Source organism: Thunnus thynnus, chromosome 14 (genome assembly GCF_963924715.1).
Source record: "Thunnus thynnus chromosome 14, fThuThy2.1, whole genome shotgun sequence".
NCBI lineage: Eukaryota > Metazoa > Chordata > Actinopteri > Scombriformes > Scombridae > Thunnus > Thunnus thynnus.
The window spans coordinates 24,481,898-24,508,834 of NC_089530.1; the positions used below are offsets into that span (position 1 = coordinate 24,481,898).

The 26,937-nt window shown below is 38.0% G+C and overlaps 2 protein-coding genes across 6 annotated transcripts in view; one reads left to right on the top strand and one right to left on the bottom strand.

The window, feature by feature from the left end:
• The window catches only part of nckap1 (NCK-associated protein 1), a 32,846-nt gene extending 27,647 nt beyond the window's left edge, over window positions 1–5,199 (bottom strand). For both annotated transcript variants that reach the window (XM_067610666.1, XM_067610665.1), the window contains exon 1: window positions 5,073–5,199. In XM_067610666.1, coding sequence (XP_067466767.1) covers window positions 5,073–5,180 — 108 coding nt within the window. In that variant the 5' untranslated portion in view covers window positions 5,181–5,199. The remainder of the gene's footprint in view (window positions 1–5,072) is intronic.
• Window positions 4,308–19,532, top strand: LOC137197328 (dual specificity protein phosphatase 19-like). 4 transcript variants are annotated; one of them, XM_067610672.1, is made up of 5 exons: window positions 4,308–4,444; window positions 7,412–7,662; window positions 12,373–12,419; window positions 14,736–14,888; window positions 19,105–19,525. In XM_067610672.1, the coding sequence occupies exons 2-5, from the start codon at window positions 7,437–7,439 to the stop codon at window positions 19,285–19,287; spliced, it is 609 nt and encodes a 202-aa protein (XP_067466773.1). In that variant the 5' UTR covers window positions 4,308–4,444; window positions 7,412–7,436; the 3' UTR covers window positions 19,288–19,525. The 4 variants fall into 4 exon arrangements, with proteins under 4 accessions (XP_067466773.1, XP_067466772.1, XP_067466774.1 ...); XM_067610671.1 differs by lacking the exon at window positions 4,308–4,444 and adding an exon at window positions 5,309–5,441; XM_067610673.1 differs by lacking the exon at window positions 4,308–4,444 and adding an exon at window positions 6,822–7,006 and having other exon boundaries at window positions 19,108–19,532.
• Window positions 19,533–26,937: the final 7,405 nt, after the last annotated feature.

Below are 26,937 nucleotides of genomic sequence, written 5' to 3' on the forward strand. Positions count from 1 at the left end.
GGAGCTCGTTCAGCCAGACCTTTCTTGATTTTCAGAAGAAAACCTGCACGTTATCGGCCCTCGACGACGTGACCGCCTGTTTTTTTTTTGATCAAATCAGTCTAAAACCAAATAAATGTGCCGACAGCCTGCTAAGATTCAGTTTTACTGCAGTTTTTCCTGGTGGAACACGCCGTTCAGATCATGCTACGTTAATGGGGTTCCTCTGCAAACGCGTTAACAGCTCATAAAACGCCTGTGAAATTCAAAATGAGGGGTAAAAACGCCCCTGGTGATCAGAGGGACCCTTCTTTAAAATGTCAACCTTTTCAGTAGATAATTATTCATGTGTTACTTTAGCTACTGTCCCCTCTGGGCCACCATAGATAAGCCTATGACCAGGCTAAATATTCTAGTGTATTCTGGCCAAAAAAAAAAAGAAAAAAGAGCAGATTTTGTTGAGAACAGTTACAGTAAGTACGCAGCATGAAGCAGCAGAGAAATTTTGGCACCACAAAGCGCAGCAGTAGAAGAAAATCCTGACGCCACACAAACCACCGCATCATCAAAAAATAAAATTATCTATATTATAAAAAAAAACAAACAGTGGAGAGTAAAAGGCGATCTCTTCTTCTGTAAGACCTGCTGAGTGTCCAGCAGTTAGAGAGACGGGTGGTGTTCAGCATTATGCTTCAAGAAAAAAAAAAAGACTGCTGTTTTATTGATTGGCAATGCAAATGAATTAGAGATAAAAATTAATTCAAGGAGATCTAAATGCCCTAAAAAAAAAAATTCCATTCAACTTGGCAAAACGCTCTGTGTAAGCAAATGGGCCTCTAGATCCTTCGTTTAAAACATGACGTTCTATAAAACATAATGTATCTCTGCTAGAAACACTACCTCTGCTGAGTTTAAAATGCTCTGTTTTTATTGGGATTGTGTCAGAGAGGTGTTTATTTAATTTAAGCTACTTCTGAAGCCGTTTTTAAACCGACATCTGAAAAGCAGGATGAGCTCCAGCCTCAAAAATCCTCTCTGCATTGTATGATCAAGTTTCAAGAAATATTTTATGAGCATCACAGGGACGGTTATCTGTTGCAGGGCTGTTATACTAAACTGCATTTTAATTCTAAGCTGTTTGTCTTGTCACTTCCTGTGGATATCAGCAGTGGTTCAGTAGATCCTACTGCTGCTGCAGTATTTAGAAAACATCCTGTCTATCTGCTAAACATATTTCATGCTGGTGGCTTCCTTCCACACAGAGACTATGCTGTTTTTTACTGTAGTAAATTTGATAACATATATTTTTGGCCGGACCGCAACAGTGGGGCCATGCCTGACTGACTGAGCAAAGTATCCCAGAATGCATTTGGCACCAGCCGGCAGCGATGGTGGAGACTTTGAGTGAGGCTAAAAGCTGTTGTAATTTCCGCTGTACGTCTGTTAATACGTCACTTTAGTGAGTTATTAGTTGTTTCCAGGCGATAAAGTAACCATTTAACTTCCCAATATGTGGCCAGTTTATCCAAATAACACCTATTTGGAAATTTGCTCCAACATTTTTGATGTCATCCCAGGAGGAGAACATGATCCGATGAACTGATCTGTGCAGTTAATTTACCGCTGGCTCTAATGACTCTGCATCATTTAGATATATGATATAATTCTATTAAGAGTGACTGGAAGATAAATGTTGGTCTCAAAGAAAATGTATAAAAATGAACAGATCAGTTTAAATTAAATTTTAAGCTACATAACAGTTTGGACTTTTGGACTTGGTGTTGAGAAAGCCCCTATGTCAAATTGACTTCAGTCAAAGCCCGGTGCAAATCCTCTAGCGTTTCATACACGGTCCAGCCGTTTACTAGGTTTTGACCTAGTCTTGTTAACTTGACTGCACACTGGCTTAAGGGACTGTGGGGGGTTAACTGAGGGTAAGGAAGGTTAAGGAAAATAAATACCCTGTGAGCGCTGTGTGCAAGACAAAAAAAAAAAATGATGTTAGAAGGTCCGCTGGCTAGAAGATAAGCACAGCAAACAAAAACTTTAATGCCACTCAGCCAAGATTAATAAAGGTGACCGTTGAGGAAAATTTAAGGGACACATTTTAAGGTTTTCTGCGACTAGTCGATGGTGTGTAATGAGTGAATATGCAGAGAGTAGAAAAGAATATTGCTGATGATAATATCACTATTAGTGAGAATGACTTACTCTTTCCCAAAGGTAGAAACCAAACAACCAAGTCTGTCATCTGTGTTTTCATTAACAAACATAATGAAGCGACTCCACTGCTGATAAATTAAAAGGCAATTTTGCGAGCGCTTCTGTAAGAAAGGTTTGTGAGGATTTTTTAGAAGCATCATTATAAGATTAAACTAAGTCTCCAATTTCCTACTGATGTTACCAGAATCAGTCCACTGATGATATCACAGATGACTGTCCTGCTTCTTTCGTTTCTAGCTTTGGGGTGCAGCTGTTAATAGATGCTGGAGAAGTTTCTTAATATCGCAAGGTAAATGAGAAGCATAAAAAATTATATGAAAAAGCATCTCGGGGTGGACGTGTTCTGAGGCCCTATGTGAGGTATAGAGTGAGATAGATATGAAGATGATGGGACAGACAGAAAGAAAAAGGAAGGCAGGAAGGAAGGAGGGAGGAAAGGAAGGGCGTATTAAGAAGAGTAATCAGCAGCAAAATCTCTGTGATTGTGTCTGACAGCTCATACTGTCTCCTAAATATCTTCCACTCTGAGTAAAAAATTCAGATGAGTAAAGTCAAAATATCAAATCATGTTTTTTTTTTCTTAGCTACAAACCATCCGTCATAGTTCCCAATACTTTGGAAATAACAGCTCATCAGCATAGGATGACTCAAAATGCCAATAAATAGCAAACAGTATGAGCTTTCAGACAGTTCTGACTTCTACCCTGTACTCTAAAACTTTGGTAGGATATGACTGACCTCTTTCTCTCTCGCCCTCTTTTCTATTCATCACACATAAACCAAGCACAAAGGCTCATCCCACACAAACAGACCCACTACTCATTTCCTCCTACAGACCACTAGTGTAATACTACTACTACCCTCATACTGTGAAGATCTGGTAACATTAATACAGTTGTTATATTTCATATACCGTGTTTATACTGTGATAAGAAGGAATTCTAGCAGCGGATTAATTCCTGCCATCCTTGTCCTGTCAATCTGGGCATCGCACCAAAACCACTGAGAGTGGCTTAAAATATCAAATGCTACACATCTGGGCTGATAGGACTAGTTAAAAGGACAATTTTTCTAAGTCTGTCTTAAAACAACAGGTGTCCATATGAACAGTGCTGTAATCATTCCTCCTGTTCATACTGGCTACTAAAGGGCCCCCTTCAAATGTGCTTTCAATGTAAATGATGGGGGACAAAATCCAAAGTGTGTCCACACTTTGTGCCAAAATGTATTTAAAAGTTGATGTGAAGCTTATATGAGGCTTCAGCAGTCTGAGTTAGTCATATCAAGTGGATATCTGCTACGTTTACAGTCTTTTTTAGCATCTAATTCCCTCTTTGTGTTTCCTCTGACAGTGTTTCCCTGTTGAGCTGCAGTGGAAGTATAGTAACAAAAAGAGGGACTTTGGCACTAAAAAGACTGTAACATTGAAAGATATCTACTTGATTTGACTCATTTGGACGCTGAAGCTTCATATTAACTTCAGATAAACTATTAAATACATTTTTGCACAGAAGGAGGACTGTGGATTTTGATGGGGGTCAAAATCAACAATCCTCCTTCGAAATGCACTTAAAATGCAAAGTGCATTATGAAGGGACCCTCTAATAGTCAGTATGAACAGGAAGAATTATTATGACAAGAAAAAAAACATATCTTAATGTTCATTTGGGCACATGACTGTTGTTTTAAGACAGACTTGAACAATTTTCAGCCCCTCCTTTAATTAATCAATTCATTAAATAGCTGACAAATCTATCAGGAAATCCAAATTTGATAAATTAATTATTTGTCATTTCTCCAGTAAAGTAAGCAGCACCTGCTAGTTCCAGCTAGGTTACACAAATAAAAAGAGCTACTTGCCTCTTTATGTTTTATCTTTTTATAATACACTGAATTTCTTCTTTTTTTGACTTATGGTCGGATAAAATTGACAGTTTTATTCATCATATTGCTCTCTGGTGACTTGTTATAATGTGTATTTATTAATATTTATGACCAGTAGCCAATGCTAACTATAACTTACCTGTAAATGATTAACCTAATTGGGGGAAAAAAAGACAAATTAAAGGGCTATAAGCAGCCGTCACTTGTTACTTTCGCTTCGTTTTCTTACATTTGTGTGAGGAGGCTAAATGTAGCCAGCAGCCAGCTATGTTTGAAAAAAACCTGACATGAAAGCGATTGATACGAGCTAAGAGCAGTAAGCATCTGGCTGCTGCCGTGCCTGTGGTTTGGTGTTTTGGTGAGCTTCGTGTTTTGGATTTGGTGGAGCAGAGACGACGCCCGACTGCTAGCTAGCTTCTAGCGGTTGGTTAGCTTTAAGCCAACCGCCGCCATTATACCAGCCGATGTTAGCTACTGCAGGCCTGAAGGTTTTGCCGATATCGCCTCGGAGGGGCTCAATTTAACAGTTTCATCTCTAACAGTGGTTTCTGTTCAGTAGATATATATCACACTGCTCGTTATAAGTGTCTAAATTCGTCTTAAATCCATCATAAAATCCGTTTACGTCGTAAAATCAACGGGCAACTTTACCGCAAGCTAACGCGACAGCTTGTTAGCTAACCAGTGCCTACACAGCCACAGCCTGCTTCCAAGGGATGCTTAATGACACATTTAAATGTCTATTCACGTATATTAACCTGTTTAAAAAGATTAACAGTGGCTAAAATACAAAACATTAGGGGTTGGTTAAATCAGTCTGCCTACCGCTAACGTTAAAATAACAGACAGTGCAAGCTAATCAAGCATTCATACTGTGGCTAATATTGACACTCGTTTGAGGTGCAGATATCCATATAATCACACTGTTAACAGCCCTTTGTGGTTGGTGCGTATATGTATAAATATATAACTGTGTGTGTGCGAACCTTTTTGATATTGTAAACACGGGTCAACATCCCGATGCCTCTGTCGTTGAGGATGGTGAGTTTTTCTGCCAGTTTCTGCTGGCTGGGCTGGATCACTCCCCGAGACATCTTGGAGCGGTTTGTTCGGTTAAAATCTCCAAATCAGTCCTGAAAAATAGCACAAATCTCCGCAAGCCTCTGGTCCGTAAAGGAAGAGAGAGAAAACAGAAGCAGTGATTTATGTAATTAATAGATTTCGCCCATGTTCAGAGACTCGGGGACAGCGGCAGCTTCCTGTACTCCACCCCACTGTCTCCCTGCCTGGGATTTTTTTCAGGGATGAGGAGTTGTCCTATTTTCCACAACGAGGCTGACTCCTGAGGCGTTCAGGTGATCCTCGTTAATAGTACATCTCAGAGCCCGGTGTAATAACGACAAGTACTGTACTTAAATACACTTTTGAAGTACTTATAATTGAAAATTTCCATTTTATGCAACTTTATACTTCCACTCCACTACATTTCAGAGGGAAGTGTTGTACTTTCTACTCCGCTACATTTATTTGACAGCTTTACTTACGTTTCATATGAAGATTTGACACAATGGATAATATAACAAGCTTTTAAAATACAACACAAGGACTCTCTAGACTGTAAACATATCAAATCTTCTTCATCTCCAAACCCCCTATAATTCATATTGCGTATATTGTAAATGTATATAGACTTTAGTTTTTAAATTGTTAACTGCATATATATATTCTGTTAACACACACACATAGTTTGTTTACACTCAGATTTAATATTTATATCTACATTGGTATTTGTACTTCTATTTATATTCTGCTTTTTTGCACTCACACAGTTTTTTATCATGTCAACATGCAAGCACATAGTCCACCACCACTACACAGAATCTTAAATTGCTGTCCCTCTCTTTCTTACACTGTTATGATTGTGTTTATGTTTATAGTTTGATGTTCATGTTTGCCATATTAATTCCTTGTACTTGGCGAATAAATTGGATCCGTGACATTCTTAAAGATGAAACCAGTGGTTTCCAACCTTTTTGGCTGTTCTCTACATCTTACAAAAAGCAGTGTGTAGTCGGGGTCACATTTCACATGTCTATGAGTTGTTAACAGCTCCATCAAACAGTGATTTTTCCCTCTAAACTTCTCACATGCTTTCATTTGAATAAATGTTCAAATGATCCAATATTTCACCAAAAATCAAAGATTAGAGAAAAAGTCTAAAAACTGAAAACAGATTTGTGTATCAGAACTTTGTTTTTTCTTCTTTCTTCTCCCATTAATCATCTCACGACCCCTCAGATTTATCTGGTGGCACTTTAGACGGGCCCGACCCCTAGGTTGGGAACCACTGGACTAAACTAGCTAACTGTATATAAAGTAGTTGAAACTAGCTCCACCTCCAGCAGCTACAACAGTAACATGCTGCTCTAACACTGATGCTTCACTATTAATAATCTAATGATGTCATATATAATAACATATCAGTCAGAGGGACCAAACCACTACTTTTACTGCAATACTTTAACCAAATCAAGCTCATAATACTTATGCACTTTTACTTAAGTAGGGTTTTTCTTGCACTTTTACTTGTAACAGTTTATTTTTACATTGCTGTAATGATACATTTACTTAAGTAAATGATCTAAATACCTCTTCTACCGCTGTCCATTTCAAATTCCCTAGTGAATAAATACCATTTACTATTTTACTATGAGTACCCGAACGCATCACATTGTTGACGCAGCTTCCGACTCAGCTGTCAGTTCTGCCTTTATTGCTGCTACAGAAGCTGTGTGTGTTTCTCACACACATTTATCCGGCATTAACAACACTAGCTCCAATAATGTTATATAAAGGCTTACAGCAACGATAATCTGATTTTCTTGGGACAGGTTGCGTGAGTTCCGTACATTTAGACCAGGTGGGTGCACGAAACAGCAAAACAAAAATGTTAAAGCTCCGTGATCTGTTCACAATCAGCCATTATCTACTGATTATACATACCTCAGTGTTAATTCAAGACTTCATAATGTGTATTTAGGGTGGCTGGGGAGAGTAAATGCGCCAAAAAGTTCAGTTTATACACTCTTGCTCACTTTAAGGCAGCTATAAAACCGTGTAGCATATATCCACTGTTTATATTGCAGTCTAAGCATGCAGTTACACTCAAAGATTGCTATTGAACTGAAAAAGTTGTTTATTTTGGTCAAGCAAATGAACTGTAAAGTACCTTTATATCACTGGATATAAACATCTAGACAATCATCATTTTGGAAGAAGTCTGTTCAACCTCATACTCCCTCTGAAAACTTTTGCTTTGTTGCAGCTCCAGACCTGTTGACCCCGGTGTGATGCATTCACTGGCTCAGGAGATCCAAGGCTTCTCCAAAAAAAGCCTGAAGAAACAGTGCACGTATGTTACCACGGTGACGGGCAGGAGGCTGCTGGAGAGGAGGAGTGATGGAGGAGACGGAGAAGAGCAGGTTGAAGAGCTGGAGGAGGGAAGTGGATGTGGATTTGTAGAAGATAAAAGTCTGGACCTTCAAGTTGGTGTCGTTAGACCCTTTTTACTACTAGGTAATAAATACTATTTATTACTACTAGTGTTAGTGTTTTTAACATGTATTTACCAATGGTAGGCTCCAGGTTCTCTCAGCATGACTGAATGCATTTAACCAGTACGCTTTTACCATTATTATCACTATTACTTCAACTACTGCCACTTACTGCACTTACAGCAAGTATTACTGCTACTGCAGCTACATCTACTACTTCACCACTACTACTGCTGCTATTATTACTATGTTTACTACCATCACTGATACCACCACTTCTGCTATTACTACTGCTGCTACTTCTAGTACCTTTTGAGCACTACTACAATACTGCTACTTCTCCTTTACTACTTCAAATAAATCTCAGACTACTGCTATTACTACTACTGCTGCTACTTCAACTGAAACTACTACCACGATTAGTACTTACAGCGCTACCATTACTACCATCACTACTACAACTCTTACAACTGCTATTATTAGTACTACTAACAGTATTATCACCAGTTCTTCAAGTGGTACTACTATACTACTACAACACCTACACAAGTACAACAAGGGTTGTTATGACAACTGCTAACTGTTCAGCTACTACCACCACCACTATTTGTACTACTACCAGGAGTAGGAAGAGTACTTGAATGTTGTACTCATGACTTGAATTATACTTAAGTGAAAATACAAGTACAAAAGTACATTTTTGAAGCTTTTCTGAGTAAAAGTTTTGTTACTATGAAAGGTCTCATGCAACACTGTGACCATTTTAATGAAAAAATACGTTTCCTGTTTAAAAATTAAAAATAGATAAAATACTTCTACTGATTTTGAAATGTAAGGACAAAGGTCTGGTTTTAAAATCTTAATTAAATCTAAGTATATATAAATTATACTGTTATATATATATATATATATATATAACATAGAAAGTACTGTGATAAAATATTCTAAACTCAAGCTTGCTAGCATTTCCAGAGCTTTTTATCATACTTAACAGCAAGGCTTCAATTAACAATTATTTTCATTATCGATTAATCTGTCAATAATTTTCTCAATTAAGCGATTAGTCATTTGATTTTAATCAATTTAATGTTTGTCCACAACCCCACAGATATTCAGTTTACTGTCATAAAAGACTAAAGAAACCAGAAAATATTCACATTTAAGAAGCTGGTATCAGAGAATTAATAGATCATCAAAATAGTTGCTGATTATTTTTCAGTCACTTGACTAATTGATTAATTAAATGGATGCAGCTCTATTTAACAACCTTCCTCAACAAATTAAAGAAGTCAGGTGTCATCACATGTTGATGATAACAGATAATCAGAAATAGTTATATACTTTTAATGAGTTGTTTTCCACTCCTGCCTACTGCACTTCTACCAGCTCTGTAATAATAAAACATCTTTGTTGTCACCTGACCTGTTCAGTCTGTTTTACATACAGAGATGTTATGGCATGTTTGTGTAGATCCAGTCGCAGTGGGAAAACCTCACCGGAGCTGCTGGGTTTTTAGTTTCCACCAGTAGTACTGCTGTTGTTGTGTGAGTGATACTTTAGTATTCTAGTCCTCAAAGGCGGTAGGTCGGTCATGATTTTGTTCCTAATAATAAATAAATAAGTTCCTAATAATGAACAAATCAATCTCATTAATCTTGAATTCGTCTCAGGGAACGCAACGATCTGCCCTTCAGCCGGAGGACGCCGGGTTGACACCTCCGCACGTCAGCACGGATCCGTCCTGCTGAAGTGTCCTTGAGCCTGACATTGAACCCCCCCCCCCCCCCTCCCCTCCCAGCTCTGGGGTGTTGTAGCTATCGCTGCGCTTTGACCTCACTGCAGGAGAGAATCAAAAAGAGAATTTCTCAGCGGGGATCAATAAAATATTACATCTGTTAGGCTCATTAGAGGTGACTCTTTCTTATACAGTAGCTTTACTGCGAAATGCATGAAACTGCTGTTCGTTTCTCCAAAATATGAGCTAATCTTTCTCTGCACTCGCCTTCACTTCGGGTGACATCAACCTGTTTTGACATCTATCGGGATCAGCTCTTTGAAAGGTTTGCAGTAAACCACCTTGTAAAACTTTTGACAGGCTTCTTCAATACAGTTGGAAATACTTTATTTTTTCTTTTGTCCGAACCCATTTCAGGGTTTCATTCAACTTGGCAAGCAGCCTTTTTGTCTGGGAAGCTCTTGTCACAGTTGTCATATCGTGGATATAAGCCTTGAGAGACTAGACGTGACTTCCTCCCTGCATACTTTAGTACTATGCTATGGTGGCAGCATCTCTAATATTTATAATATACTGCCATCCAATGATCTTTATTATTGACAGAACAGTCTCAGCACAAGCTCCATGTGTAGCTGTTCTGGAATAAAACAATCAGATGATTAATTGATCAGTCAATCCACAGAAAATTACTCACCAACAGTTTTGATAATCTTTTAATCGTTCATCAAGAAGTTATTTATAAAGCACAAATGCCAAACATTTGATGGTCCAAGCTTCTCCAATGTGATCATTTTCAGCTTTTCTCTGTTTTATATCACTGTGAGTCGAACATTTCTAAGTTTTGTACAGTTGGTTGGATTAATCTATAGTGAAAATAATTATTATTTGCGACACATTCTGGAGCTTTCAATCATATTTTGTAATCTTCTTCAGCAGATTGAGTTTGCCCTGGAGTTGTAGATGTTATAATTTCCATTTTAAGGGACACTTTAAGGACTTCTAGCTTAAAAATTGAGATTTAAAATTCATTTTTGACTTTGGAGACACCTTCGACTGGGCAACCTCTTATCTACTGAGGAAGATTGTAATATGACCAAAGCTACTAATGAACTTTGTGATGAGATAGTTCTGTCTCAACAATTATTACTGTATTACCAGTAAAGCGTGTAGTAAGTAAAATCAATGCAAAGACTAAATAAATAGTAAATCTTGCCTTCTTTGCTGAGCTATTAAGACCAATTTAACACATTAAAAACAGCAAAAACTAAACAGCCGTTCCAATTTTTGATCATCTGTTGAGAAAATATTAAGTGTAGTTTTATCACTAAATATAGAATTTAAGAAGGTTTTTGATAACATCTGTTAATAAACAGGATTTAGATGCTGGACACATTAAGTTCAAAAATGACCCAAATGCATTTTTAAGTACGTAAATGCAACTTTGAGATGCTTGTTGTTCAGCAGATGGACTTTGGTCTCATATCACACTTGTATTATTTTTTAAAAAAGCTCCTAAAATCCTGCATCTTTCACAGATGTGTCAATTTAAATCTTCTCCTTCTACACTAGATGAGGCGTACGGGGGCCGGAGCCGGCTTATATCCAATCCGAAGACGCTCTATCTGTTGGATTTAGATCCACTTCACAACACCATGAATTTTGGTATTATGTGACAGTGGCTTAACTAATGCAAAGAGTGTAAATGTGGCTACTTCCTACTTTGAAGAGGGCATGCTGCACAGTATCCACTACTGGAAACCTGGAGGAATGGCCCCGCCATCATATTCTATTTCCTGCCAATCTATTTCACATAATTATCCAGCTCCTGCTATTTAACACAACCACCGCCGTCTTTGTGAAGAGGTATTTGAGAAATTGAACGTGACATTTGTTCTTTCTGTTTTGGCCCGTCTCGATGATTATCTGCTCTTCTACGCTGAAACCGTTATTCAGGTTCGCCTGCTGTATGTTCTTTCTCTTTTTATTTCTTCCATTAGTCTCTGCCCTGCTTCCTCTCCACCATTAGTCACTCCGACTCTTGCTCTTATGAAGGCTGTTGTCATGAAAATGCCTTCTCTCTCATAAACTTCCTTCTCTGCAGCTGTACATAATATCAAATGTTTATTTCAGCAGTTTCTTAAGCCTAGTCAAGTGCTACTATACAAATCATTTGATTCCTGTTTTTTTTTCCTCGCTAGCTTTAAGCCATTTTAGTGTTGGTTTCTGCTGACTGATATCTTCCCTCAGTGCTGCAGCTGTTCAGAAAGGCTTTTCTGTTTGAATGTTTTCCTACTAAGTGATTTAGATCCTGATATCCTGCAGCCTTTGCTTTCAGCTGCTGAACTTCACACTTTACTGTTTTTTTGAACAACTCTTTATCTATGTGGAGTCAGATTGCACTTTATAAGACACCGACTGTTCCCTTTTTTTTTTTTTTTTTTTTTTTTTTGATGAAGTGATCAATCAATTAGCCTGTAAGATATCAGAAACAAAGAGAAAATAGCTTGTCAGAGCCCAAGGTCACATCTTCAGATTGCTTGTTTTGTTCTGTCAACAGTCTAAAACCCAAAGACCTTCAACTTGTAACGTTAAAAAACACAGAAAAATAACAAAACCACACATTTTAGAAGCTGAAACCAGCAAATGTTTGGCATTTTTGTTTGATAAATGACTTAAACTATCAAGCAATAGTTGCTGATCAACTGATCGATCAATCAGCTTCAGCTGGAATAAAAAGTCTTACATCATCATCATCAGAGCACTGACAGTAGAGCTGAATTAAGCGCTAAATTCAGTCTCTCTCATGTAAAAATAAACATGTCGATAAATATTCATGTGAAGAAGAGGAAGACGCAGCATTTGATGGTTTTATAACCGGCCAATCATTGTCATCCTGCGGGAAGCATTTTTTAAAAATAAATAAGTGTTGGTAAGCAGAGGCATGCCCTCCTGTCTGTCTTCTCATCGAGTTTTTTTTTTTTTTTTCTGCTTTCTCAGCCTCTCAGGATGCAGCCCACGACATTGACACCCTGCAGAGATATAAGGTCAGTACAGAGGGATCAATAGAACGGGCATGCCCTTGCCTTGTTGTGATAGCATGTGTAGTGACATGAGATTAGAGGCGGCCATGTAAGTGTGCTTCTCCTGCGGGTCGGCAACAAACAGCCAATGGCCGGAGGAGCTTCATGATTCATGCAGTGACAATTTAGCTCAGTAGAGGGAGTAAATGATTACAGTAAGTCTCAGCGCTGCTTCTCCACATCAGTGAAATGTGACTACTCCTCTCTGCAGTGGCTGCTCCCGGGCACCAGCATATTGCTGCCTGTGCAGTCTCAGCATGATGAATCGGGAGAGATTAGAAATACCTTCACTTCCTGTTTCTGGGATGAAACCTTGACTGTCTAAATAACTAAACTAACCTGGGTTTTTCCCAGATTGCTATTAAAGCTCAGGAGACTTGACAATTTATAGAATTATCTGTTCTTACCTGTAGAACTTCTTGTAAACATTTACTGGTGTTGTAATGAAAAGGTGCAGTTAAAGGTGTAGTTTGAGGGGAAATCAAATCACACATCACAGCATCACAGTTTTTAGCCTTATTGTGATTTTGATCATATTGGGGATATGATGTTAACATAGGACATAAAGAAACCTGGTTATTCAGCTTCCTGTTTTCATAATTCTAATATAATCCTGGTTTCTGATTGTCACATATTGTCAGATTAACCAGTTTGGTTTCTAGACTCTGCAGGATCTAGCTTCTCAAATCATCATCCAATCCATCATCTGCATTTACTAAAGTCAGACCTTCACTTTTATTTCAGCATGTACACCCAAATTACACCATTAACCATCATAATTTTTGATTGACTGACTACATAATTCAATCTGAGGACACACCTGCAAACACTGCAGAGAATAATCAGAAACACAGATCAGGTGTTTATATCCAACAGCATCCTGGTTTCTATCAGAGTACTCCAGCTACAACATGTTTTGAGAGATATTTGCACACATAAACATCTTATCCCAGAACAACATAATAAATATCCAACTATATATTATTTTTTATATATTCATTTCGTAACCAGTGTTATTTTATTCTGTTTTTAAGTTGTCTTTGTAGCTTCTGGCTGTGGACGACAGATCAAATGCAGAAGTACCTCAACCCCATCAAAGTTATGCCGTTGCCGGTGGCCTTGGAACTCTTAACCGCTCGAAGGAGGACGACCGCACACTGGCTGGCTCGTTTCATCAGCTTCTTCTTTATTCAAGCGGCATTATGCTGAACCAAAGCCCGACGTTTCAGGGGCCGAACCTGCGGGGCGTAAGCTGAAGCGTCGGGCTCAGGATGAAGAAAAAGTCGATGAAACGAGCGAGTCTGTGTGCGGTCCTCCTCCTTCGAGCAGAGAAGACAGATGGAAACTGATGATGTTCCTGTCAAATAAACTACTAAAATAAAATAAAAGATAAACAAACCTATAACTGAGATATTCCAAAAACCTAATCACAACCAGGATGCTAGATTTAAACACAATTAGTGTGTTTTTATTCAACAAAAAGGCTGCTATTATTCTACACTTTTAATTGTCAACAAATCCCATAAAAAAGACTTCCCTAATCTGTCGTGGCAGTCTGCCCCAGGCTCGCTGGTTTCAAGTGAAGATGTAAATCTTTGAATACGGGTCACAAATGTATAATTTACTCTTAAAAAACAAGGTGAAATTGTTTTCTAAATGAGCTGGGCACTGTGGTTTTCAGCAAACATTACTCAGGAGTAAATTGTGTGTTTATTTCAGCTGCGGTTTAATACACATTTAGTGGACACAAAATAAACTACGGTGTGTGCGTGTTCGTGGTAATGAAGGGAAATGTTAACCAGTGTGACCTCACAGATGTATTTTTAATAGTTTTTGGACAATAATGGAGCTCTACTGCACAGAGGAATAAGATATATCAAGATTTAGATACACAGAATACTTTTCATGAGATTTGTTAGCAATAAAAAAATACTATATATTAGTGTTAACTTGGGGCAAAGGAGTCAGTGTTAGATGTGATGTGACTCAGAGGCAGGACACATCTGTACGATGCTGAGATGTAGAGAAGCAGAGAATGTAGCCCTCTGAGGTAAGCTAAATTTAAGTGTGAGTAGACAGATACTGCAAAATGAATTGGAGCCATCTGTCTTCTTTTCTGTCTCCCTCTCTCTTTCCTCTTCATCTTTCTTGCCTCTCTCTGTCATCCCTCCTTTATCACTCTGTCCTTCTGCCCCTTCTCTCTCTGTCACATCCAGGTTGCGTCAGGAGTTTTATGTCTCTACACTTCTCCTCCTCTCTTCTTCTTCTTCTCTCTGTCAGGTGTCTCATGTGCTAAATGTGGCCTACGGAGTCACTAACCTGTTCCCAGATCAGTTGGTTTATAAGACGCTCCAGATCCTGGACCTCCCAGAGACAGACATCACTTCATATCTCGGGGAATGCAGCTCCTTCATAGATCAGGCCCGAGAACAGGTACACACGCACACATACATACTGGAGTAATGTCATGTAAAATACTTGATTAATTCAATTTCAAATTTTACGTAAGAACAGAAGTATTATTACGATTATCAGCAAAATGTATCTAAAATTTTTAAAAATTATATCATTTAATTCATTTTATTGATGAATGTATAATACATTATCTTGATTAATGCACTCCAATTCAGATTTTTTATAAGTATTTTAATGTTGCAGTTTGTTGAGGTGCCGTTCATTTTAATTACTTAATATACAGTTGGGTAGTTAAATTAACTGTATAACAATTAATCATATAATATATGCTCATTATAGGTTCCAAATCTGTCATGTAACTAGTAAATACAGCTATAAGATAAATGTAGTGGAGTAAAAAGGACAATATTTTCTTCTGAAATGTGATGAAGTAGAAGTATGAAGTATCGAAATAATACTTTAAAGGTGACATATAATGCACATTTCCAGATCTATATTTTTATTCTGGGGCTCTACTGGAATATCTTTATATGATTCATAGTTCAAAAAACGTATATATCTTATACTGGCCCTTTATGCAGCTCCTCAGTTCAGCCTCTGTCTCTAACAGGCAGTATTAGTTCCTGTCTCTTTAAGGCCCGCCTCCCGATGAGCCCACTCGATTCTGATTGGTTAGCTCAGGGAAGCTCCGGAGGCTACGTAAACAAACAAAAGTTGTTGGATTTCGCTTCTATTTCTCATTCTTTGCTCAAAATATAAACTTCTCAAATATATCCTTATATGTCTGAAATGTGCGACTGAACAATGTGAACGACTCGTGGAACAACGTTAGCAACAAAGAACGGACAAACTTTGTGGGCATGTGCAAACGATCAGATGTCAGTTCAAAGGAGAAGTAGAGGTCACTGTCATAACGAAGCGTTCAGAGCAGGTTGAAGCCCTGGCTTATGACTTGCATGGAGAGTTTTACATACATTCACCTCAAGTTTTAGAACTTTGACCATGTTTAACACGGACATCCAACATTATAACAATATAAAAATAACAGAAAATCACAAAAAGCATGATATGTCCCCTTGAAGTAAAGTCAGTAACAGTAGTTACCTTCCACCTCTGACAGGTGCAGACACACAAACACCAGAGTTTCATGGTTTCAGCACGTAAAAAATGCATCAAATCTATTTAAACCTGGGGTGTTCACATTATGAGCGATAAAGTTACAAAATGGCCAAGCATGGTCAGCTACATTGTCACCGGGTTGCTGGTGAAGTGTTGCTCAACCTCTGTTATGTCGTCATGGGCTTGTGTACCATATTAATTTACAATTATCTTTAATATCTAGTAAACATGATTTAGTATTATTAAATAACACACTACCACAACCAGCCTTTGTGCATTTAAAAATGTGCGTTACATACCTTGTACTCCCGCTATAGCTGCCATCATCAGCCAAGCTGTATTTTTTTTTTCTGTTAGTGTCACGATAAATGAAAAGGTTTAAAAATCACAGGGAGCTGACTAACAGCAATAATCAGTTTTTCTTCCATTTTCTAGATGGAACAGAAGAGAGAGGGGGAGTGGAAATGGTGAAATAAAAACATATGTTTGGTTGACGCTTCACTGCGTCATTGGAGCACTGAAAGAAGTTGAGGCCAGCTCGACTTTGACTTATAGCGCGTCATGCCCGTCACGCAACAACATATGTCGAGCATCAGTTTGCAGCTTCATGTCGCTGGCTTCCACTGAAAATGACTTTATATGTATATAATAGTCTGTTGCTTTGTTGCCGGTGGTCTAAACACAGTCTGAATCTGCTTTCCTTCAGGGGGGCTCATGTAGCCTAAAAATGCCTTCTTTTATATCTGCAGGCTAATTTAAATGAGTGCGCACACACACAGCTATTCTGCTACCTCACTGTGATGCATTTACACACATCTACAGCAGTCGGTTATCTGTAACTCTGCACAAAGGCGAGGTGGGTGGTCAGAATACCTATTAAAAGACCATGCTGGTGTCATTTAGAAAGTCCAAATTGCATCTGCTTACACTTAGTTTTCTTCAGTTATGCCACATGCCGTATGTAATCATTTTTAAGGGATTATTTCCTGGCAGAGACTTGCATTTCTTCCAGTGCGTGTGTGTCAGGAGATTGACCGTAAGCAGAACATAATGCGATGTGAGCACTGATATGAAAACACTCAGCTCGAGCGCAATGAAATAACAGCACAACAAGAAACTCTGACAAAACCAAATTAAGTCTCCATGTTCGCTGTGATGGATTATCTAGCTCAGGCAATTTTCAGTCTGTAGAAGTTTTCTGTTGGGTTTTTTTTTTTTTTTGTTGGTTTTGTTTTTTTTTCCTAAAGGAAGGAAAACAAGATCTGATATGTGTAACTGTGGCGACTGTGCAGACACCAGCACAAATAATATGAAGGAGTAACATTTTTGATTGATAGAAAGTTATAAAAGACTGATATCATTCTCTCTATTAGTGTGGCTCCTCTGTATGTTCTACATTTGATTGTGTTCACCCAGGAGAACTGTCTGATTGGGTTATATTATGAAGGGAAAGCACAGATAACAGTGATGACATGTCAATAACAGCAACCCGAAGCCCCGTACGTGTGTGTGTAGCAAAAGCTAATTTAAATCTCCTGTCCCTCTACGGATGTTTGATTGACATCTAAAATCAAAAAATGTGCTTATAGTTTCTGTTTTCGCTCCGTTCGAGACAGAGAAGAGACTTTGTTCAGCGATGGGAGGCTCCATGTTGAATAAAAGAGACAAATGTGTCAATACGCTGAGCTTCAGAACTGAGCCGTGGGCCTGCACGCATTGTCTAAAAATGTGACTGGAATTTTAAAAATTTATTTCCAGCCAGGCACTCTAGGCAGTAAAATAATTACATCAACATTAATATTAATCATATCGCAAATTCTGACACACTCGTGCAACTCCCACAACCACAGACAGATTTATTCCGTCTCAACTTGCTCTACATGCTCCGTCTAATGCTGCTGTAAGTTAGAAGTTCTGCCATCTGACGCATCATGATGTTAACATGGGACAATAAACTGGAAATGCTACATTCATTTATTTAGGAATGTACTACACTTAAGTACAATTTTGAGGTACTTGTACTTTACTTGAGTATTTTCATTTGATGCGACTTGATACTTTATCTCCACTACATTTCAGAGGGAAATATTGTACTTTCTACTCTACTACATTCATTTAACAGCTTTAGTTACTTTTCAGATTAAAAGCTCCACCAAATAGTGAAACTTCTCACGTGGTTTCATTTCAATAAATGTTCAAATGATCCAATATTTCACCAAAAGTCAAAGATTAGAGAAAAAGTCCAAAAACTGAAAACAGATTTGTGTATCAGAACTTTGTTTTTTCTTCTTTCCTCTCCCATTAATCATCTCACCACCCCTCAGATTTATCTGCTGACCCTTTGGAGGGGCCCCGACCCCTAGGTTGGGAACCACTGGACTAAACTAGCTAACTGTATATAAAGTAGTGTAAACTAGCTCCACCTCCAGCAGCTACAACAGTAACATGCTGCTCTAACACTGATGCTTCACTATTAATAATCTAATGATGTCATATATAATAATATATCAGTCAGAGGGACCAAACCACTACTTTTACTGCAATACTTAAACTACATCAAGCTCATAATACTTATGTACTTTTACTACAATACTTTAACTACATCAAACTCATAATAGTCGTGTACTTTTACTTAAGTAGGATTTTTCATGCAGGACTTTTACTTGTAATGGAGTATTTTTACATTGCTGTATAGATACTTTTACTTAAGTAAAGGATCTGAGTACTTTTTCTACCGCTGGTAATTTATAAGTTTTAACCAGACTAGTAAATTTACTTTAATATCTTTTATATTCTATCTTTTATTATCTTTTATCTCCCAGTTTCTCTTATGATTGAAGGCTCTGCAGACCTTTGTTGTGCATGTATCAAATTCTAAATGTAAGAAGTGTGAATTTTTAATGTGGCTTACATCCATTTCTTACTGGATAACCATGGCAACCAAATATTATATTACATCTGGAGTTTATGGAGAACATAATTTCTTCTTTGTTCTTCCTAATGTAACTACTTGAAATAAATAAAACCAGAATTTCTGATTTATAACTTTGAACGCAGCATTATTCTCTTTTTTATTTACCTTTATGTCTTTATTTTTCTGTCTCTCTTTCTTTAGCAGGGTGTGGTGCTGGTCCACTGTAACGCCGGCGTGTCACGTGCTTCCTCCATCGTGATTGGCTACCTGATGTTGAGGGAGGGGCTTTCGTTCGATGATGCGTACAGCCAGGTGAAGCTGGCAAGGCCTTCGATTCGCCCAAATCCCGGTTTCTATCAACAACTGCAGAGCTACAAACCATAAAGGACTACAAATTCATTTTTCCACTTTAAAAACAAGCCGTAAAGGACTACAACACCCAAAAATCCAACACACTTTTTCATGCTTTGTTCTCTTGTTGAAGAGACTGTGATGTTGTTTTACTATCAAAGATGATGGAATTGGAAGATATTTAGATTTTTTGATTTACTTATTTGTGTTAAACATTGGGATTTTTTTTTCAATAAATACTACACATAGTCTTTTTTCTGTGTGTTATATTTAAACATCAGTGTCTTCTCTTTAAAATAAAGTTATTAAGTGAAAAACTGTGTCTGCCATTTATTCCACAGTAGTCAAAGATGCATTATACTGCATATGTCACACTGTAACACCAGCATCTCAGACCAAAACAAATGTGCATGTCATTGATTCAGTTAGAAAGTTTGAAAAGAAGAAGCAAGAAAGCGGCCCCTGAACCGACAGCTCATGAAACTCAGATCAAACTTTGAAACTAGGCAGTGCTGATCAAATATGGATCAAGATTTCTGGAGGACTCAGGAGGACTCAGAGGGACTCACATGCACTAACATGCACGCGCGGCCGGACCGGCTTCCAAAACAAAGAACAGAGAAGCTCAGATAACAACACACACAAAGAGGGAGTGACTTCATTCTCTGCTCAAGCCTCCATTACTCTACAAAATATCTTTACAAAGCAAATAGTTGTTTGCTGACATCCAGTGAGGCTGAATGTCGTATATCGCACCTTTAAAGCTCCATTAAGAAACTTGTTTTTCATCTAATATCTGTTAATTTCGGAGGCACTTGTTTTCTTGCCAGTATAGATTGTTTTCTAATTAAAGATGTACCAGTTTTCCTGAAGTACAACTCGATTTCTTTCTCAACTATACAAACAGGTACGACATCAATTATAACGATTGCCCTCGCTGCTGCATTGTCTCTATCAATTTCACAACTTTGCAAAGTTGATAGGCTAGCCTCGTTCCCTTGAAATAATTAGCTTGTAATTAGCTTGTTAGATAATGAGGGAGAATCCAGCTGGCTCTCATGCTAATCAACAAATACCGCTGGGACGAGTTCCTTACGCTGCAAACCCACAACTTTGTGTTGTAGCACATCATATCCTTTGTGTTTGTATGTGTAGATATGTGTTTGTTGTTCACCCAGCTGAGAGCATTTACTGAGGATTATTGTTATTGATTAATGTCCATGTTATTGGGAGTTAACAGTCAAATCCATATAGAAGGAGATATTCTGCATACTTAAATAAGTCCAAGCTTTCAATTTGTAATACAGAAACTCAGAAAATACATGCTCTGGGCTACATACTGAAATCTGCAATGCTACAGCAGAAAATAAGCATGAGGTTTATTGCCCCTTAGCAGAAAATAATCATAATTTGACTGCAGTTATGAATAACAACAGTGGCAATAATAACAGTGAATTACTCTACCAGGTGCTGAGATTTGTGTGGTTTTAAAAAGTCAGCTTTTTAAGCTGAATTGTGAATTACTACTTGTAATTGGCTAAAAATGCACAACTTGGTGCATTTTTAGCCATGTTAGCAGGCGGTGTTGCTACAGGGATGGTAGTGTAGTTCGCTCCACCATTTTGCTCCAGAGTGAAATATCTGTTGATGTCACTATCAAAATGTAATGTAAATGTAATGAAATTTGCGTAGATATCCATGGTGTTCAGAGGATAAATCCTAATGACTTTGTCAATCCTCTGACTTTTCTCATAGCGCCAACAGCAGGTCAAAGTTTTTACTTATCAAGTGAAATATCTCAACATTTCCTCGATGGATTAGCACATTCATGGTTCCTAGACGATGTATCGCAGAGATTTTGGTGATGCCTGACACCTGACATTGACATTTGAGGTGAAATGTTTCTACAACTAGTTAAAACAGGAATTTCTGTGCATCTTCCAGCAAAATGCAGCTGAATCAGGTGCTTCTCAGTTCGAGGACAGCGGACTTCCAGAGAAGAAAAGGGAGTCGAGCACACTGATTAATTCACAGCCTTCGATTTTGCAAACAGACAAACATTTTGACACTACTGTCTCTTCATCAGAGTCAGAGTGACTGTTGGTTTGATTGCTATGAAATTTGGTACATTTGGACTTCATGTTTCTCTCAGTAATAACTATGACGATCCCTTCCCTTTTCATCTAGCGCCATCAGATCAGAAATGTAAATATTTTCCAATATTTTAGTTAAAAGGAACATATTATGTTTTTTGTGGTTTTCTGTTATTTATATACGGTTATGATGTTGGATATTTAAACATGGTAAAAGTTCCAAAACTGGACGTCAACGTATGTAGAAATGCTCCCTGCAACTCAAGTTTAACCGGCTCTGCAGCGTTTTTTTCTACCTTGTCGATGTCTGTCCATCACGCATGCCCGTAAATATGGTCGTCTTTTCCGTAGCTTTGACTGCTACGGTTGTTTCACAGGTTCACATTGTCCACTCTCATGTTTCAGATCGGATTCTGGCTTGAACATGTAATTGAGAGGTTGACATTTTGAGTAAAGAACGAGAAAAAGTAGTGAAATCTTATTACTGTAGTTTGTTTCATGGTTTGTGGACGAGCTCCGACTTTAATTTTCATTAAAATGATGTGCTGTAAATGTTGTGGACACTAAATTTTTGGGTCCATCGTTTTTTTTTTTTTTCAGAGCACAACAAGAGCATAGATTTCACTATTCAGAGTTTAGACATAAAATGGTGGAGGGTAAATGCACTACATTATAAATATGGTTTGATTTTAGACACATCTTTAGCTTTGTTAACTAAACAAGGGACAACTGTAGCAGCATCATTCATATTATTCCAGTATTTTGAAAGAGATAATCTGCTTTATTACCTCTATTTTGCTGTCATTAGAGAGTGTATTTTTGAAACAGCAGCTTTGTAGTTTGTGTCAGTTACAGGCTGCCTTTACTCAGGGGAAGCGGAGGGGTGGAGGTCGGTTCTGTGCCAGAGACTTGGAGGAGCAGATAACTTCTGCCAAATTGGTTGTAATTCCTTCTGGTCCTATAAAGGTCATAGATTATTTAACACCCTTTTTAAAGCTGCAAAATCAGCCCTCTGTCACTGTTAATAACTAAATATTTGGGGCCAACGGCTTGGTTTTTTTCCCAATAAATGTAGACTGCTGTCCAGTAAATACACACCTCTGCTTGTTATAGACGTAAGACTTGAAAAACAGGCGAATAAAATATTGAACCAGACTCTGACTAATGGCAACAGTGCCAATATGCTGTGACAGCACTTGAGTCGAGTGTAAGGGAGTTTGGCCTTTTCTTTGGTGTTATTCAATGGTGTATCACTGAGGAGTATCTGCTATGAAGCCAACTGGGTTTCCCTTGACATTTTTGTGACATTTTACCGTCTGGATGTGATGGCCCACAGTATGGCACAAGCTGTCCCATCTGCAGGGTCTCGTGGGGTCCAACCACCATCTCAGTCTGTGCAGGCCTCAATAGGAGAATATTAACAGACAGGGAGAGGTAGGGTTACATACAGTATGCTGAATAATTTCTCTTGAAGCAGTATCATGATGGTAGACCTTTTGGCTCTTTGGATCAAGTGAACAATGGAGAGTTCTGGTATATATTATATTTTTATATAATATAATATGTTCAGTTTTTCATATTACACAACAACTGATCACATGTCCACAAATAAAACTAATCCAATCACAAGATCATGAGAAATTAACAATATCTAAATTGAAATTTGGTGTTTCTTTGTTTTCTTTCTTCTGGCAAATATGCAAATGGGTGACAAATTAAAGTAAAAAAAATCTGAATATATGAGTGAGAAACACAGTGAATTCAGATGTTTCCATATAGAGCATTAGAGCTCACTGAATGGTTGCATCTCTATAAAAATGATGTGGATATCATGCTCCACCAACACCATCGAAACACCAAATGAGTGAATATCTTTTGGGAGAATAGCGTTTCATCTCTTCAGTGGAGTTTAGAGAATCTATGACGAGGAGCACTGAAGCTGTTCTGGAGGCTCATCGTGACCGAACACCTGACTGAGACACTTTATGTTTGTTGACTGATGATTTTCTATACTTTTCAGTCTCTGGAGAGTAGTTCTGTGTAACTGTGTGTTCAGACAAGCGGATTTTAGATGCGGCGCAATTACATACAAAGTCAATGCAAAGATAAGTTTAGACACAAATTTCTTGTAGGAAAAAAGAAAAGACCGGAGGGAAATAAGAGAAAGAACCAGAGTCTCTGGTGAGTTCTGAGTTCAGTCAGAAGTTGAACCAAACACAAACACACAGATACACTCCAGTAGACACGGTTGGTGCATCTATTGCTACTGTTTTGGCTGTTTAGGTTGAATAAACACAGATGGTCCAGCAGCTAAATATAGCTAAAACTCACTTCACTTTCTGTCTGAATACACCATAAGGCAGACGCCAGTAAACATGGCTCAGTTTACAGAGTTTCACTAACTTTTTGTGCTACATTTCACAACCTTGAGATTGTACTGAAATTTACACAGAAGTACTCTCCAGAGACTGAAAACGTGATCGCTGTTATTAGTCTTTGGAGCCGTTTCTAAACAAATTAACATGACCAAACTCTTCATAATGAAGGGACATGTCACCCAGCGGAGCAGTGATGTGTTTTAAGATAAGATGTTTTAAGAGGAATATATATATATATATATATATATATATATATATATATGATATATTAGGCTTCGGATACACATGCACAGTATTTGTAAGTAGGATGAGTTCATTGTTGGTTTGTCTCTGCACATGAGATTTGTTCACAATAAGGAAAATATAGAAAATCATCAGCCTTTTGTCCTTTAATATGCACCCTTTAAAACAAGACCTCTCTAAAAAAAACCATCCACTCTTATAGTAAACTAGGAGAAACACTTGCTGCAATAAAAAAAAACATTTACTCTGTTTTATCTTTTGTTTTCTTCCACACTAATGTGCAGATAGTGAAAATGAATTGCCCCACACTGGCGCCAGTTCTGTTATTTTCTTTTTCCCATGGGTGTGTGTGTATGTGTGTGTGTGATATATTATTAAATAAAACCAGGCATTCATTTAACACACAATATTATTATACGGCATATTTGAATTATTCTCTTCTTATCTCCCCAACCCCCAAACAGGAGTTATAATCCACCAGCAAACCCTTCATTATCTTGCAATTGCACTGAAAAAAAAAATAAACGGAAAAATATGTATAATACATTCACACTATAAAACTCTATATAACGGAATACAAGGGAAAAATATAAATGTACACATTTACGCAAACACAATCAACAGATACAAACACACAGTATATAAATATGTAAACACCACAAGAAGAACTGAACAGGGAGTAAAAAGTTTAGATCTGTATTTGTGTGTAAAATTAATCTAGTGGTGCCGATGGGAAGGTTTTAAGCTTATTGCAGTATTGGATCATGGGACTTAAAAGTAGAAGGAAATTTATCAGATAAGCCTCTTATTGTGTACTTCATTTTCTCAAAGCTCAACAACAGTATTCGGTCACTAAACCAGAGAGAGAGACTCTGGGGGGTCTTTACAATTTCCTGTTGAGGAAAATCCTTCTACGAGCCAACGCTGATGCAAATGTAGTAATTCAGAGTCATTCACTGAGAAACACAACAAGGGATTTGTTTTTTTTTTTGTTTATTACTGAATGAAAACTGAACTGGGACACCAAAAAGCATCCAATCTCAGTACTGGGCTTCAGTTTCTTATAGTAGGTGCTCCAGATAAGAATTCAGAAATGCAGGACCACGATTTTACTAACCGGGGACAAGATGAAAATACACCTACTGCGTATCTCATCTAGCTGGATTATACAATGATACAGAAAAAAACAAAACATGCTCTTGTTAGAAAAACCTAAAGTTACAGAAAGTTGTGAATTAGTAGAGAAGCAGCAGCAGAGTCTGTGCAGTGAAGCGTTACAGGTTGTAGTTCATGAGAAAGGTCGTTAAGTGCACTTTTACTTAACGAGATGCAGCTGCAGATTAGGCTGTTAGGCAAAGTACTGAAGGACTGCAAAATAACTGTTGTTGTTTAAAGGATAAGTTAGATGATATTCAATATTTTTCTTCTTCTATGAAAAGACCAAAACCAACAACGAATTGATCCTCCTAACTAGTATTGTCCATGTAGCCAAAGCCTGATATATCTTATCATAAGTCTCATTCAGATCACATTTAATTATCCCTCTTTGCAGTCAAAAATAATGTCAACATGTATTGTTCATAGTTTTTTATCATTAGAATGAAGAAAACTTGTCTTTGGGGGAAATATCAGCCGGCTCAGGGGTCGTGTTGGTGTCTGTGTTTGATTGACATTAGCTTGCAGGCTGCCGGTGCTACATTGTACAGAATGGAGACAAAGTAAACTAAACACACAGCTGTAGCTACAAGTGATGGACAGACAGTGTGTCCCTAACAGGGATTTTAAAGAGCAACGACCAGACCAGCATCTAACGGGGCCGAAGTGACATTATCAGGTATGTTTACATGTTGTTTAATGTGCTGCAGCTGAGCAGCTAATTAGTTATCTATCCTAACAGTAACCTGTTGAATTTTCTTCTCAACAAGCATAGTGATTGTGGCAGATTAGATGTTTTTCTTCCGGTCCCTTAAATTGTCACCAGGTTGGATTCAATGATTCATTGGTGCCCTAATTACTCGAATGGATGTTTCCTACCTCTTCCTGGTCCCTGGTTTCTGTGCTGGCCAGTGTGTCCGCAGTTCCCCAGCCATTGTAAGGTGTACATTTTTACAGTTTTCCTGTGCTGCACATTCATAGCATGTGCCATTGGCGTTATATCTGCCTCTGCTCCCTTGCTTTGCAGTGTCTACTGGCTGCAGATGCAGAATAATATTGCCCCGCTTCGAGCCCTCTCATAACGCAGCTTCATTTTGGGGTTTTTTTTTGTGTCTCTGGTCTGCTGTCAATAGTGATTGAGCCACGGCTTTGTGGCTCTCACCCTCCTGCTGTATTGGAATCTACGCCTCCGCTCTCTGGTATGAATATGCAAGTTTGCAATACTTTTAATTCAAGTGTAGTTCCCAATTGGTAATTTTAGTGTCTTTGTGCACTTTGCAGGTACTTGTAGGCCAGGATGTGCACCACAGTGGGTGGCCCTTTCCAACTTCCCAGCCTCCACTCCCCGGTGCAACTGCTGTTTTGTCTCTATGTCTCTACTCTGCAGTCATTGTCTGTATATCGATTGGTTTTACTTCTATTGTGTGTTTTTGTTGTTGTTTGGGTTTTTTTCACATGTAGTGTGTAGCATCAGGACCCCTGCACCCCCTCAGCTTTTCTTTCTTTTCTGCAGCAGTAAGCCCCCAGTCCTGCTCCTTGTGTCTTTTACTTTCAGTATCAAGCTAAGAGGCCTACAGAGTATTATAGAAATAGTATTAATTTGCGATTTTCTTCGTTTGAGATCAGTGTAAAGTTGTAGATACCAATAATTTAAATCACTCTTTTATTTCACTTGTCTGCATACTTTGATCATATCTGCTTTAATATATAATCAGTAATTTTTTTTCCATGTTCATCCCGTTCCAGGTACATATTTTATCACATCGTCTCAGTCTGTGTTATCTGTTGGTTGCTATAAGTCTTTAGCAACTGTT

Excerpts from the sequence above, each read along its gene's own strand:
- LOC137197328 (XM_067610672.1), top strand. The coding sequence starts at position 7,437 with ATGCATTCACTGGCTCAGGAGATCCAAGGCTTCTCCAAAAAAAGCCTG. Across the intron at positions 7,663-12,372 it reads TAGACCCTTTTTACTACTAG|CCTCTCAGGATGCAGCCCAC; the intron begins GTAATAAATACT and ends CTGCTTTCTCAG. Across the intron at positions 14,889-19,104 it reads TAGATCAGGCCCGAGAACAG|CAGGGTGTGGTGCTGGTCCA; the intron begins GTACACACGCAC and ends CTCTTTCTTTAG.